Raw genomic sequence first — 16,889 nt, forward strand, 5'->3', positions numbered from 1 at the left:
GATAAGGCAATTCTCCTCAGAAAATGTTTAGAGATGTTCAAAAACATAAGGGATCTGGACAGAGTAGAAAGGGAAAAACTTTACATTGGCAGAGGAGTTGAGAACCAGAGGACACCAATTTAAGGTGAATGGCAAAAGAATCAAAGGCAGTATGAGGGGAAACATTTTTATGCAGTGAATGGTTAGGATCTGAAATGCACTGTGTGTGGGGTGGTGGCAGATTCAATCATGGCTTCCAAAGGGTATTGAGTAATTATTTGAAGAGAAAAAAATTGCAGGACAACAGGGAAAAGCCAGGGGAGTGAAACAAGCTGAGTTCTTGCAGGCAACTGTCAAGGGCATGTGGACCAAATGGCCTCCTCCTGTGCTGTAACTATTCTATGGTTCCAAGCATTAGATTATAATTCTAGTTCTGAGTCATTAAAACTCGTATTACATTACTCATACATGAACTACAGAAAGAATTGAAACACCTATGCTCTCTATCCTGTAAGTCAATGACACCATTATCAAAGGACCATATTATCTAATACCAGTCCAACAGGTTATAGTATAGAAAAAACTTACTTTGGACATTTTAAAGCAGAAACCTGGGGGGAAAACTTTATGAAAAGGTTGATGGAGGAAACTTTTTAAAAAAAAAAGAACTTTGAAAAGCAATTATGGTCATTGTAAATAAAATTTATTATGCAATTTATTCAATGCCATTGATAATAAGAACATAAGTGAGATTATGTGGCACATTAATATACGGTTGGAGGAAACCATTTTAGTGTCCCAACATAAATATTGAACAAAATAAATTGAATATACCAGCAAAGCAGGGAAATTACCAAATCATTTGAACCTACAGGAAAAAAAACCTTCCCCAGTAACAGGATGATTATCCCAATTAACTCTCAAAATATGCATGTTGTAATTTCTACTATACAATACCTTTCAAAAGTCTATTTGGTGACATTTCAATGCTGAGTATTGTAAACTACAAGGGAAATGACCAAATATTTCTATGTTAATACTTAATGATATCCTATGAATAAATAAAAAAATAAAATGTGCTCAATATTTATACTTCTGCAGCAAAGCATTGCTACCCTAGACATCAAAACCTTAAACTAGAAATGTACTAATATAGAGTCACAGTAGTAGCAAATACTTTATCACCAAACATTGACATTTATAATTAAACATGCAAGCACATGTCTGAGATGAATATGGAAGCCAGTTGAACTGAAATCAAAAATGATTTCAAGATATGAGCATTGATAATTCCCACTGCCCAATTCATATACATTTAGCTCCTCCATAATAAACAAACAAATATTGGAATTACCCAAAAAATTTGCAGTATGAAACTCAGACACTTGCTTTTTAGCGCATTACCATTGCACAATGCACAACAACTGAAAGAAAAATCTGTCCATTCCAGGGTCAGATCAGGACACTGATGCTCTACTAATTAGTAAAACAAATATCTTTTAGAGCCTATTGACTTTGATGACATAAGCATGATTGCATTTTCTTGTGCATAGGCACTAAAGGGTGGAGCAGGGGTTTTGCCCATGGTTTCCTTATTTGGTCTCAGTTTTGATGTTCCATAGGTACCTATTTGACGATAGGCATTTCACAAGAGGGAATGGCGAGGCAAAAAAAAAATCACAAATGCAGCTAATCATCTGTCCGATATTACATTCTGTCATTGCAGCTATATCAATAACAGCTACACATAAGTGAAGAGGGCACTCAGTAGAGCACATACCTCCATCACACTGTGCTAACTCAATGTTGTTATAATTATGCAGCTTTTTCTTGAAGCTTTTTCCTGCCTAGTTGATGCTCTGTAACTACAAAGCTGAAAAAATAAATCTTTTTATTAAGAATTTTCATCTAACTGAGGAGGCTTCAGGCCAATCTGCATACAACAATCTGCTCTGAAAACTCTGCTCACATTTTGACAGCAGTGACAAATTGCACCACGGCTGTTGAGACAATCCATAACATTCTAAAACAATCAACAACATTCTTTAAAAAAATGTCTATTCACCCCATCTCTCAATGTTAACGGATCCCATAAAAATTTGGAGGATCTGGATCCAGATGCATATCCCACATGTTCGTCAAAAACTAATCAGTTCTTCCTTGGGCCATACCTTAGCTGTGTACCAAGTTTGTCCATTAGTTTTTGAGATATATTATTTACAAACAGATTAACAAATGAGTGAAAACATTACCTCCACCACTGTAACCAGGAACAGTTTCCCTGCTGGTTTGTAAATATGCATAGTGACAATAAATGAACTTTGTTCCCATTTTTATAACTATATTAAAAAGAACAAATGTATCCTCTTTAGCTTCTAGCCTGGTTGAAGAAATGTAGCTGATATTTTTTCAGGTATTACACCAAATGAAAAACCAAAAGTTCATCTATACTATAGTGAAAGACAGCAAATCAGTTAAGAGACTTTATTATCCCAAATCCTATCAGTGTTACACAAAGTATATTATTTACATTTTAAACTTAGTTGGAAAGTATAACACAGATTATCGATTCAAGCTATAGAAAATTATTTTTTAAATAAAGCATTTTTAATTTATTTTCAATGCACAGAATATAGCACCAAGATTGATTTATTAATGTTACTATGTGCTTGTTCTACACAGATTACAATCTAATTTTCAAATTGTGTACTGAAATTAAGTGTAACTATTAGCAAAAGTAGACCAAAATGCAATTTTTTTCTTTCAGCCACTTATCAACAGCAAGACAGCATATTTTATTGTTATAAACTAAATTTTGTTTAAATCCCCATACTGAGTAATTCTGAAATCTTTGTATTTAGAGTTTAATAACAACTAAAGATTGAATAAAATGCAACATACTTTAGTCCAAATTTCTTTTCAATTCACCTCTGTAAAGCATTTACCAGAGTGGAATACAGAATAATGGGTAATTCATTTATTGAAACACTTCCCTTCTTTAGCGGACAATGTTTTGGGTAGCTTAAAAACTACTAGCCTGGTCAATTGAGTTTGCCAAGAAGATTGGTCTTTTTTGTAATCAGAAATACAATTCTGCCCAGAAAACTGCATTTTCAGAAGGATATGTGTTCATCCTAAGGGTCAGCTGTAAATCAGGTTTACTCATAATATTGCACTTGAATCCTTCATATTATGTACTTTTATTACACCAGTAATTTTTCCAACACAGATAGATCATACTGTACAATTTTTCCTCTAAGGCAAAACAAATTAACAAAAAGCACTAAAGAATACAATATATATTTACAATCATACATTCACACTTTATGCCAAATATTTGTCAGCAGTATTGCATTTCACATTAAGGGAAACTTGGAAAAAAAATATTAAGTGCCAAGTTTACTAGGATAAAGCAAATCAGGTTAGTCGCTGTTTCAATAGTTCATCTATCTGGGTTTTGTACATGTTTTTCACATCCTCCAAGTCCAGTCGCAGTTCCTCAGCTTCCTCTGCTTTTTCACCATACATCTGGAGGATTGTGTTGTACCGTTGATCAATATCCTGAAAAGCAAATTTTATTAGCTTGGTCAGAAACTAGCATAATTACACTTATTCTGAATTTTATAGCTTTTGGCTCTTTCAAAAAAGCGTAAGTGTTTTAAAATTGTCACAAAAATTTGTCTAGGTAAAAATCTTCCAACATGTGACGGAATCCTAGTTTTAACCGAAGTTGAAAAAAAATACATTTTATAGGCTATATGACAATGCTATGTAACTATGGCCAAAACATAACTTCAGAGTTTTACAATTCTAGAATTTAAAATGAATACTTACAGCTAACTATAAAATATACAATTTCTACAATTTTCAGTAGTTCTGTGAATGTCTAGTAGCTACCTAAGTAGTTAATGTTCAAAAATGTTACTACAATCACGGCAGCAGACTGTTTCATTGAGAGAGTAAATGGGAGCTGATATGTACTTTAAATATAAAGGTATAAATTAATCAATCATAACATACATTATATATAAATATATAAGTTACAAAATTACTTCCTATTACAGTAGATCGCATTCGTAGATTGTTCATTTGTTCTTTCATCATAGTAGACCAAAACTTTTCCTCTTTGGATTCAACAGGAATAGCTTAGCTGATACCAACGAATGGCTTAATGGAACATGATCAAAATGCTATACTGTTCTGGGTGTGAATGTATTCAAGACAGGAATCTTATGTAGTAGTCAAGTACTGCAATTTTTGGATGCCCCCTGATAAGCATCCAGAATGGGAAAGGACAAGATCACAAGGTAAATACAAATTGGGAAGGCCAGTTGGCTCATTTCAGTTCACCATCCACAAAAACCTACATAGCAGCATTCAACTGTTTCCTAAATAGTCCCAGGATTTTTACCTTGAGTGTTTTCTCCAAAAATCCATTCCACATATTGATCACTCTCCATATGAAGAATATTTTTTTGATATTGGAGCCATTTTGTCTTCTACTAGTTTAAACATTTGTCCTTTTGTTCAAATTCTCACAATGTTGCGTGAAGCAATTTTCCGGATTTATATTTTGCATATTACTTTACCAAGACCATGAAGTTCAGGATTCTGGCATCTTTCTACATTTTAAAAAAATTCTTTAATGGGATGTGGGTATCACTGCCTAGGCCAGCATTTATTGCCCATCCCTAATTGCCCTTGAGAAGGTTGTGGTGAGCCACCTTCTTGAGCTGCTGCAGTTCATGTAGTGTAGTTTCTACACGAGTGTACCTATGTATAAGCTATAGAAAAGATATTCCCTCCCTTACTTAACACAACCAAAAACCCAAACCACGTTTTACATCACACCACACTCTCCACAGAGATGCCATCTAGAGTTAAAGCCTAAACCTCCTCCCAGCTCTAGCAGGATCCCTTCTCCCTTCTTCACCAAGATGAATCCTCCAGTGTCTCTCCAAACAAAGTCCCCCTCACTCAACCTTCCTATCATAAATCGGATGGACTTTCAATACCATAGGTACCATAGTGAGGTCTGACCCTATATTCATCGAGGTGAATATATGCACTTCTACCTAGTACAACAGTCAAGAGTGGGAATCCACAGCAGTTTCCCTTTTCACAGTGGATACCAGTTTCACTCCACTACCACAGCCAAGCCTACAACCACCATGAATGAAACCTGCTGACTCTGTACAGACAAGCGATTGAACTCCAGCCTTTCTTAATCTATATGACTTGGTTAATCACTGAATACGCTACAAGAAATGCAAGTTAACACTTAAAAGAAAATACTGCAAATAAATGAATAGGACGTACCCTAAGCTGTACACGTAACTTGGGAATTTCATTCAGCTTTTCTTGTAGTTCATCATTTTGTGTAGTTAGTTTGACAAGTTCTTCAGCCATGATAGTTCGAGTCTTTTCGAGGTTAGATATTTCAAGCTGCAAAGGAGGATTAAAGAAGTTTGATTTAGTTTATTTTCAATATTCTTCTTTGGGAGAATAAAAATCAAAAGCGATTCAGTTAATTATAAAATCTGGTTTACAATTAATCAGAAGAGATTAAAGCATATGTATTTTGCTCACCTACCAACAGATTAGTTTTTACAACAAATTGAAAATGCGTAGTCCATTCAAGAATAATTTTGGAACAAAAGAACACAAGAAATAATTGGTATTAAAAAATCTGTAACCCAAAAAACCAAGATAAATTTGATGAAAATTAGTCAAAGTTTGTTTTGGTTATTAGCATTGCTAAAACTCAAGAAAAGGACGTAATAAAAACAGTCGACAAGCTAAATAACAACCCACGACTTTTTACACAGATGAGGGACACAATATTTGTATGGGGCTCAACATGAGACTTTCACTTAACTCCTTGATACTTGGTTCAATAACGTATTCTCATTTTTGTGGCTTAGCTACATGTTTTCCACCTGGAAGATGCGGTAATAGAAATTCTTAAATAAAAACTGAAAATGTTGGAAATACTCAGCAGGTATGGTAGCATCTGTGGAGAAAGAAACAGAATTAACATTTCAAGTCAATAACTTTTCATCAGAACATCAATTGAGTTCCGATGAAAGGTCATCGACCTGAAACATTAACTGTTTTTCTCTCTCCACAGATGCTGCCAAACCGGCCAAAGGGGCATAGAAAATGTGTCTTTTTAGAGTTGTTATTCATCAAAATGAAAATCTTTTCCCTCCCACTACGTCTTGCACAAAAAAATTATCAACCTTATTGAGAAGGCTTTGGGACAGGAGGAAGAGAATCTGTTGAAGAGATACACAACAAAAGGGAGGGTAGAAAAGCATCCCTTTTTAAGCGATTGAGGGAAAGAAAGAAGCTTTTTGGTTGGGGGTGGATGGGGTGAGACCGCCTTACTGAAGAGGTAAGAGAATGAAAAACATTTCAATACTACAGAAAAAGGCAGCATAATTGTTGCTACAAAGTGTAGCCAAAACGTTGCAAATTTGGAGGCAATAGTATACTAACCACTTTATAGATGTCTTGCTGCATTAATTACTTCACCGACACCCACCTGCAACTGTACAATTTCTCCTTCTCTTTGCTTCAGCTGAGACTGCAAATTTTCAAAGAAGCTTGATCCTGCTCCCATTCTAAGGACTTCATACAAGTTGTTACTACTAGCTGATGTAGTCATTGTTGCAAACGAATGTTCAAATAAATCATCCTGTAAAATGTACCTTACAAGTCAATATTCAAATGTTTAATGTTCAATTCTTTGTAAAGTATCATTACTCAATTAGATTTTCAGCAGAGACTGTAAGCTTTGACAGTTTAGCATTAAAACATTTTGATTTTTGCTTAGTTCTATTTCATTATTGCTCAAAAAATAGATTTATGAACAGTCTATCTTTTAGACATTTTTGCACAAAGTGAATGCTTAAACTACGCATATATAAAGGGATCTCACATATTCAAGAAACATATTGCATCCTTTTTTTGCTACAGAGTTATGCCATCCTTAACATTTCCTGGCATACTTACCTGGCAGGGGAGAGACCTTCATCGTGTTTCTGCCAGGGAAAGAGCAATGGCTATAACCAGTCAAACCCCTTATCATGGGGTACCTAACACCATTCGAGTCATGGTGAAGGGCAGCGAGCAAGAAACAGGAATGGATAGGACCTTCTTCATGAAGAGGATCCTATTCAAGCTGTGTGGTTTTGAGGCTGTGGATATCTATTGCCTACAGGATTTCCCCAGAAAAACAGGCAGAATCTCCTCCGGCTGCAGTCAATGGGGGTTGACGTCAAGGGGGAACTCCAAGAGGTGAAGAGCCAGCAAGCCTCGTTCTTTGCCTCGGAGGCCTCCAAGATCATCTTCCGTTCCAGAGTCCGCCCCGTGGAGCAAGACGAGACGTGCTCACGTTTCTTCTTCCAAAAGGTACACAGAGAGAGCTCTGTGATCAGCAGCCTGAAGGAAGAAGATGGCTCAGTTAAGTCATCGCAGTCCGACATTTTGAGGATCAGCAAATCCTTTTATGCCGGATTGTATGACGTAAAGCCCACAGACAGCACGGCCTCCCAGTCCTTTCTGTCCTCTATCATGGAGGTCTTAGACGACAGTACACGGGAGAGCCTGGACAAACCGCTAACTCCTGATGAACTGACTGAGGCCCTTGAGTCCTTCGAGAAGAGTAAAACTCCCGGAAGCGACGGCTTGCCGGCGGAGTTGTACTCGGCTCTGGGGGACTGGATCGGCCCAGACCTGCTAGAAGTGTATGCTCCTGACCGGCAGTATGTCAGAATCCATGAGGAAAGGCATTATCATCCTCATCTACAAGCACAAGGGGGAAAGGGAGGAAATTAGAAATTGGCGACCCATTTCACTGTTGAATGTGAACTATAAGATTCTGTCCAAGGTCATCGCCAATTGGGTCAAATCCGCTCTGGAATTGGTGATCCACCCTGACCAGACCTGCACTGTGCCCAGCAGGAAGATCTCTGACAGCCTCACGCTGCTCAGGGATACGATTGCCTATGTACAGGACAGGGGTGTGGTTACCTGCCTCATCAGCCTTGATCAGGAGAAGGCCTTTGTCAGAATATCGCACACCTATATGGTGGATGTGCTCTCCAAAATGGGGTTTGGGGAGGGAATTCGCAATTGGATCCAACTGCTCTACACTAACATCAGTAGTGCAGTCTCAATCAATGGGTGGGAATCAGATAGCTTTCCTATTAAATCTGGAGTCAGGCAGGGCTGCCCTCTCTCGCCTGTTCTTTTCGTGTGTTGCATAGAACCCTTTGCTGTGTCCATCAGGAAGGATCCGGGCATAAGTGGAGTGACGATCCCAGGCAGTGGAGGCACTCAGGTCAAAGCCTCCCTGTACATGGACAATGTCGCCGTCTTCTGCTCGGATCCCCTGTCGGTGCGCAGACTGATCCACATCTGTGACCAGTTCGAACTGGCCTCAGGAGCCAAGGTAAATCGTGGGAAGAGCGAGGCCATGTTCTTCAGGAAATGGACTGACCGATCCTTTGTCCCCTTCACTGTCAGGGCCGATGGCCTGAAGGTGCTGCGGATATGGTTTGGAGGGACCAGAGCATGTGTTAGGAACTGGAAGGAGCAACTGTCTATGGTGAAAAGGAAACTGGGCATGTGGGAGCGACGCTCCCTCTCCATCGCGGGTAAGAACCTGGTCATCAGGTGTGAGGCACTCTCACTGTTGCTGTACGTGGCGCAGGTCTGGCCCATTCCACACTCCTGCGTGGTGGCAATCACCCGAGCCATCTTCCGCTTTATCTGGAGGTCGAAAATGGATCGTGTCCGCAGGGACACGGTGTACAAGCCTCTAGATAAAAGGGGAAAAAACGTGCCCAACATCGCCCTCATACTGATGGCCACCTTTGTGTATGGCTGCATCAAGCTGTGCGTAGACCCTCAGAATGCAAACACCAAGTGTCACTACATGCTGAGGTTCTACCTGTCCCCAGTGTTGCAAAGGATGGGTCTGGCCACGCTGCCGTGGAATGCTCCACGTAGTTGAACTGTGCCGTACCACCTGTCCCTCGTGGAAAAATTTATGCAGAGAAACATCTTTGACCACAAGTCCATCAGGCAGTGGTTGGCACGTAACATCTTAGAGGTCCTAAGGGAAAAGGAGAGGGTGGACCCGGTGGGATGGTTCCCCGAGCAGACTGACAAAGTCATTTGGCAGAATGCCTCATCGCCAGAACATTCCAACAAGCACCAAGATGTAGCTTGGCTGGTGGTGAGAAAGGCCCTCCCTGTCAGATCCTTCCTACACGCCAGGAGTCTCACCCCCTGAGCACGTTGCCCTCGAGGTGGCTGTGGTGGGGAAGAGACCGTTGTTCACCTCCTTGTAGATTGTACCTTTGCAAAGAAGGTCTGGAAAGAGATGCCGTGGTTTCTGTCGAGGTTCGTCCCGAGCAGTTCTGTGACACAGGACTCTGTGCTCTACGGGCTGTTCCCAGGGACACACACCGAGACAAACATCAATTGCAGCTGGAGGATCATCATCTCGGTAAAAGACACTCTTTGGTCTGCCCGTAACTTGTTGGTCTTCCAGCGCAAAGAGTTGTCCCCGACCGAGTGTTGCAGACTGGCACATTCCAAGGTCCAGGACTACATGCTGAGAGACGCACTAAAGCTTGGGGCAGCCGCCGCAAAGGGGAAGGGTCACTGCCTAAGACCTTTCTGCCAAAGTGCACCGAGGGGCTGGGAACTGAAAAGAGCCCCTCGGGATGTACAGCTCAAAAGGAACGTCTGCCAATGATTGTAATATTCATTGTTTGCACTGATACACCTTGTGATTCATGTTGTAAAAGTTGAACCTGATTGTATTTTTGTGATGGTGATTTTGGAAATGGTTTGAAATGTTGTTGAAGATTTATGAATAAAGCATATTTTTGCAAAAAAAAGTCCTTAATATTTCAACCCTTCATTTTCTCCCTCTTTTCTCAACTAAAGTAAAATTTCAGCTCAATTATTCTTTGCTCTTTCTTTAGCAATGTGTTCCTTTCCTTTCTTCATTTTAACATTGCTTAAGTCTACTTTTTTCACTCTTCTTTCTTTAGGTTCTTTTTCTCCTCCACATTTTTTCTTTCACGTTTCATTTGATTGAGTCGCTTCTTCTATTTATCAGTCTATTTGTCTCTCTATTTTTGTCTGTTCTGCACTTGGTTTCACGATTTGTTTGATTTTTAGTGAAGCAAGAAATCTTACAGCCAGAAAAACAGTTTATAACTTTTAACTAGAGACCGTGGTTACTAGTAAGAATCTACCAGTGCTGGTAAAAAGTGAATGGGAGAAACATCATCCCAACACAAGTACAGCACTGGAAAAGATGTTGACAATGATGCTAGGACTTAAGTTTGAACCTCTAGTGTGTCAGCAGATTGTTGCTACTCAGCTGTTAAAATTGGGTGGCAGGAAGCTGTCACTGGGTACCAAGAATACAGTCCCCAGCACAAGTTAATTGCTCTGAAATAGGGATCTTGGTTGCAGGAGATGGGGGGTGGTAGGAGGATGATGCCTGGGGTGGTGGGGTGGTGGACAGAAAGAGCAGTAAAAGTTAAAAAAAAAGTACAACTTATTCTTCTGACTGTGGTTGTTGTTCCTGGTAAGTTTTACCTGGTGGGGTAGCCAATGCTGCTTTCCACAATCAGGTTAAAATGGCAGATCAGGCAGATGTAACTGGAGCCTGATCTGCATATTTAAAAGAGTGCGCTTCAGTCTTGGGGCAAATATCCTTGGCTGCCTGCAATTTAAAATGCTATCAGCCTGATCAGGTTACAAGAGTAGGCAAGTCCCCTGCTCCATATTAATTGCACATTCCTTTGGTTTCTGCTAGAACTTTTTTTTCAGAAATATACTTCACAAAATTTGTAAAAGTGCATTACAAAACTTTCAAATTGAATATTACAGAAAGTGCAATAAAATTCAACTCTGCTCCATACAGCATGTTCCACACTGAGGTACCTCAATATAATTGGAATACTCTTGATATTTACAATATATATTTCATGTCAGGCATACAGCCTCAGGGCAAAATATTTCAAATTGAATATTACAAAAGTGAAATAGAATTCAGCTTTTCTCCATAATGCACGTTGCACTCTTGAAGTGCCTCAATACAATTTCAATATTCTTGATATTGGTTTCTGCTGGATGGGTAGTTAAATTCAAACCTATTGTCTATGAAGTACATTGAGACAAAGGAGAGTCTTCATATATTAAGTGCACTCATATTTCTATCACTTAGAATTAGAATATTTAAAAGTGCAAGTGAGTGGAATGTGGGTTTAATGAAGCAGCTTGCTACTGCACCAACATCAATGCATTCATATTATTGTGGTACCACAACAATACCTGTTCTTGTCAATGTTGCAATAATAATTTATATTGATTTCAAATAGACTAGATTTGGTCATAGTTTTCTCCACTGTGCTAAGATTCTAGCAGCAATTTTCAAACTGATTTTAAATATTGTTGGATTCTGGGAACAGTTACCAATATTTCTGCTGTTAAATTTGTTTACTGGTGCACACCAGGTGACTCTTAATCTCAGTTTTACCAGTGTCTACAAGTCTACCACCAGGCTATGGAAAACTGATTTAAAAGCATAAATGCAAAAAGTTTAGGTGCAAACCTTAGGAATCCAAAGTAAAATATAAAAACAGCTCCAATCTTGCATTTAAATTAAAATCAGTTATATGCAGCCTTTTAATCACAAATTATTAGAAACTATATTAAAACTATTATTTCAATTATGCAAATTCATGCAGATTAGTATTAACATAGATGAAGCAAAAATAAGTCAACTGTCTCAATTTGATGTACAGCAGCATCACAGCATCCAAAGGCGTGAACCAAATAATGAGCTGAATTGCTAATGAAGAATTACAAGCATTGATGCCTACAGTCAATATTTTAATGTTGGATATTAATGAATCTCCCTGTAGTTTGTGTGTGTACATTTATGCTGCCTCACGAAATATAGTGACAATGTTTTTCTCATCTAATATTTTATGATTATTGTAGAGGCTTATGTTATAACACCTGCAAATGTAACAAGCATTGCAGTTAAATATCGATATTTCTGCAATAGATCGGAGATGAGGTGACACAGGAGTTTTCAATGTATTCTGAAATGGAATGCAATGGCATGATTCAATGATTTCAAGCATTAAAATACTGACTGCAGGCATGAATGCTCATAGTTCTTTTTCATCAACAAATCAGCCCATTATCTTTTTCAGGTCTCTAGGTTTAGAGCTGTATTGTAACCCACTTATGTCATATGTTGAATGCTAGCCCACATGTTTGTCAATTTCCATGGTGTGGCACTGAAGTTCTGGTTGTAGACACTATGCCTGAGAATCTCTCAGATTAATTCTTGCACCCACCACACTTCCAACAGTGCTTGACAAACTGCCAAAATTGCTCGACAAACCGCTGAAGCAACGGAAAGGGACCTATAGCTCCAGGCCACCTGAAAGGCTCCATAAAATGTTTAATGCTGATAATGCCCACCCTGCTGAAGACAACATAACATGCTGACCAGAAGCTTCCCTCTTTATCCCTGTTGAATGTTTCTTGGCCCTGGCAGAGGTAAAGTTCAGAGGAGAAAAAAGTCCCTCATCAGCCACAAAGATATTTTCCCTCTGCTGAAGAAAGTTATCACAACCAATTATTTAAGAATGGATCAGACAGCCACAAGAATATTGAGGTACTGCCATCCTAATGCCGGTGAGAGGGTTGAAAGGGATGCCTGTTGTGTTCTAGGCTGCACTTCCTCCACCCGCTACAGGTTTTGATGCCCACCCCTCCCCACCTCTCAAATGAATGAGATTGCCTGTTGCCCCTAGATGAGAGTTTTCTGGCCTTCCAACCTTCCCTATGCATAAAGAATTTGCCAGCGTGTCCCACTCCCGACTGCTCAGATATTTCGACAGCCTCCTTCCGCACTCATTACACCTCCTGGAAGAGTTTGTTGGTGCTGAGGTATATAGGAATATAGAAACAACATTAGGCCATTCAGCATCGCAAGCCTATTCCACCATTCAATGAGATCGGGATCTGTATGCTAACCCCATTTACCTATCTTGGCCCATATCCCGTAATTGGAAAAAATTTTCAAGCTCAGATTTAAAATGATTAAACTAGAATCTACTGCTTTTTGTAAGACTTCAACCATACCTCTACCACACTATATGTGAAGTGCTCACTAACTTCTCTCTTGAATGACCTGGCTCTGAGTTTAAGGTTATATTCACTTGTCCTAAACTCCCCCATTAATGGAAAAGATTTTTCTTGTGCTAACCTAATAATTCCTTTCAAAATTCAATAACCTCAATCAACTCACCCCTTAACTTCCTCTATTCCAGGGAATACAAGCCTAGTTTATGTAATATGCACTGTACTCCTTCCAAGGCCAATGTAATCCTTTGTAAAGTGTGGTACCCAGAACTGTACAGAGTACACCAGGTGTGCTCTAACCAGAGCTTTGTTTAGCTGTGGCAAACATCCTCCTCCTTATAATCCAACCCTTTAGTTATAAAGGCTAACATTGCATTAACTTTTTTGATTACTTATTGGACCTGACTGCTACACTACATTCATCTGTGTACAGGGACCCCTAAAGCTCTTTAGATCTCCACTGATCCTAGCTTTCCACCATTTAAAAAAAAATCAGGATCTATCCAATTATAGTTTAAAGTAGAAGGCCTGCCCCAGTTTTGTCCATTCACTTAATCTATCAATATTTCTTTATAATTTTGTGATCCCATTCACAATATTTACTATGCCACTTATCATTGAGTCATCAGCAAACTTGGATATACGGCTCTCTTCTGTTACCTAAATCATTAATAAAGATAGTGAATAGTTAAGGCCCCAGTACAGATCCTTGTGGACACCACTAGTCACTTACTTCCATTTCGAGTATATACCCATTATTCTTAATGCCTACTTTTCTAATGCCTAATCCCTTAACCAGGTTAAATATGGGCCTACAAATCTAGGTAGTTCCTCTTCATTACTCCCATGTCTCCATCCCACTTGTTTACCACTACCCTTCTTCCCTCAAAAACATTGCTGTAGCATTAGGAATACACACCTGTGAGTTAATGGAGGCCTGCAAGGATGCCATCTCAGCACCGCTGACAGAACTAGATCGAGAGAGTGTTGGAGTACTCGACACTGGCTCCAGCACCTGATTAGTAAACAACTTCCGTTCCTTTGGAAGAAACACAGAACTAGTGAGACTGCAACAAAATACACATGAAACTTGAAAAACAATGAAATTCAGATGTGGTCCAAGCACTTCTAATTTATGTCAATAATTGCTATTCCAAGTAAATACACAGCATCCAATAATCAATTAGATATACCAAATGTTCATTCTGATCATGATTTAAAAGGTTCAGTTAAATACCTTCTCTTTTAATGCATCTTGTGCAAGAATTGCTTTTTTTCTTTCCTGTTCAACTTTCAACTTTTCCATTTCCAACTGATTAACCAAGGTAATCTAAAATGAGAAAAAATATCATGAAAAAGATTGAGACACTCTGATTCAGCTGAATAACCAAATCGATTCTGTTTTTTACCTTTTCTTTCTTTGCTTCTTCAAGGGCCCTAATGTATTCGGTCTTCAGATTGTCAAACTCCACATGATGCCTGAAATTAACAAACATACTTTCTAGAAATGCAAATTATTTTACGTAACTAGTAAAAGAAAGAATGATTTTTCTTTTAAATATAGACTATACATATGTACAAGATTTTTAACTTTCTAACTTGGAACCATATCTATCTGTATCTTAATGTCTCATTAAAGATCTTACACTTCAGTTTGTCACATGTGCATCAACACTTTACCATTATTAATTCCTACAACCACATTTATAACAGGGCTTGCCTGTGTAAATTCATCACGCTGCAATTATACAAGCTGAACATCAGATAACTTTTCCCCACAAATCACTCAAAATGTTTTCTGAAATAACTTTGGTCCATTTCCAAAATAAGGATTTAAATATTTTTTTTAAAATTGCTTACCCACACAACAACGCAACTGAATTTATCTACTAGATTCACTTTTGTGCCTCTTAATGCCTTCATTGAGTTTTTATTTCAAGGTCTTAGTGTCTTCAAAATACACAGACTTAGTGTTATTAGTTTTGCCCAGAATCCTGATGATTTCAGCTGAACTTTTCTTTTTAAAAAAATACTGCTGCAAGTGTTTCAGATAGAGAGATAATGATAGTTGACTGATTATACACTTTTTGTAGCTTTTACTTGTATTCTATAAACTTCAGAAAGTGTGTTTGTCTGAGAAAGAGAGAAATTAATATGGTAAGAAAGCATATCTTCAAGTTAATTCATATTTTAATTAAAATTTTGAAAACAACCAATAATCTCATGTTTTGTTGACTTACTGCTAGCAAGGGTGAGAAACCAAGAAATGAACTGACAGAGATTTTCCTCATTTTAATTTGACCTTTTTTTTAAAAAAGTTGAATTTTTGAAAGAAACAGAACAGAAGGAAGTACAAAGAGCAAGAGGAGGAAGGAGTCAGGTTTTTGGCATGGGTAATTTAGTCTTTTGCCACTCACATTTGGGGATAGTAGCAATGAATGCAGGGGTAAGGGTGAGGAAAGCAACAAGGGGCTAATGAGAGGACTGGGAGGGGTGGGAAAGGAGTCTCTGAGGCCCATATTTTATCCACAAACCCCTACCCAAATGCAGCCTGCATCTGTTTCTGGCTCTTTTCCCAAAACTATGCAACTCACCAGTTTCCATCTGAAAGGAAAACAAAATAAACAGAAACACACAGAGAAAGAGAAGCAGTCAGAGAAAGAGTAACACAAAGACAACAGAGACAATAAGAAAGTGACCAAATTATCCATCACAAGAGATGGATTAGTAATATATTACACATTTTATGTCTGCATTCACTTCCAATTATCCATAGTAACATTTTCCATCAACGTTCATAAAGGATATTAAAAGAATGTCCTAATTAAAAAAACCTGCCATGCTGTACCACCTTCCACATGCTATAAGTGCCTTTGTTTTGCATTTCCCAGCTCCTCAGCCTGTATTGCATTGAAGGGCTTCAAATGAGCACCTCATCCAAAAGATGGCAGCTCCACTAAGGCAACACTCTCGTAGTATGCCTAGATTGGGGCATTAAAGCTTTTGTCTTCATGGTTGCGTAGATGAACTACCAGGAAGCCTTGGGGATTATATGCAGAAGCCTAAATTTATGTTTCTATTAGTTTACATTCATCTTATGTTGCAGGTCTTGATGTTCTGATGTTGGATTTATCTTTCACTGAGATAGCACTGAAGGCAGCCATTCCAAATTTCTAAGTTCACATAATTCAAATAAGAGAAGTTAGTTAATTTTCTGACAATTGGGCTTTATCTGGTGGCAAAGCCCTGTGTTACATGCTTAAGTCTTAGTATAAAAACTTTATATTCACCATCGCAATAATATAATTTTACATGCATTTTTTTCTGTAAGATGAGCATTACGCCAAATTAAAGAGTCTGATGTACATCATACATCCATCAAAAACTTAATTTGTTTTTTTGCAAAAATATACTTTATTCATAAATCTTCAAAAACATTTCGAACATTTTAAATCACCATTACAAAATTACAATCAGGTTCAACTATTACAAACTGAAACACAAGGTGTATCAGAAAAAACAATGCATATTTCAATCATTGGCAGACATACATTTTAATCTGTACAGACTGAGGGGCTCTTTACAGTTCCCAGCCCCCCAGTGCACTGTGGAAGAAAGGTCTTAGGCAGCGACCCTTCCCCATTGCGCCTTTGCGGCGGCTGCCCCAAGCTTAACTGTGTCCCTCAGCACGTAGTCCTGGACCTTGGAAAGTG

At 38.5% G+C, this 16,889-nt stretch overlaps 1 protein-coding gene across 1 annotated transcript in view; it reads right to left on the reverse strand.

Moving 5' to 3' along the window:
* Nucleotides 1-665: 665 nt before the first annotated feature.
* tmf1 (TATA element modulatory factor 1) overlaps nt 666-16,889 on the reverse strand; it is a 256,873-nt gene continuing 240,649 nt past the window's right edge. The window contains exons 12-17 of the mRNA XM_041191288.1: nt 14,586-14,655; nt 14,414-14,506; nt 14,096-14,215; nt 6,527-6,679; nt 5,299-5,424; nt 666-3,540 (exon numbers count right to left, since the gene is read on the reverse strand). Of these exons, the coding sequence (XP_041047222.1) occupies nt 3,397-3,540; nt 5,299-5,424; nt 6,527-6,679; nt 14,096-14,215; nt 14,414-14,506; nt 14,586-14,655 (706 nt within the window). The 3' untranslated portion in view covers nt 666-3,396. The remainder of the gene's footprint in view (nt 3,541-5,298; nt 5,425-6,526; nt 6,680-14,095; nt 14,216-14,413; nt 14,507-14,585; nt 14,656-16,889) is intronic.

Source organism: Carcharodon carcharias, chromosome 7 (assembly GCF_017639515.1).
Source record: "Carcharodon carcharias isolate sCarCar2 chromosome 7, sCarCar2.pri, whole genome shotgun sequence".
In the NCBI taxonomy this organism is placed as follows: Eukaryota; Metazoa; Chordata; class Chondrichthyes; order Lamniformes; family Lamnidae; genus Carcharodon; species Carcharodon carcharias.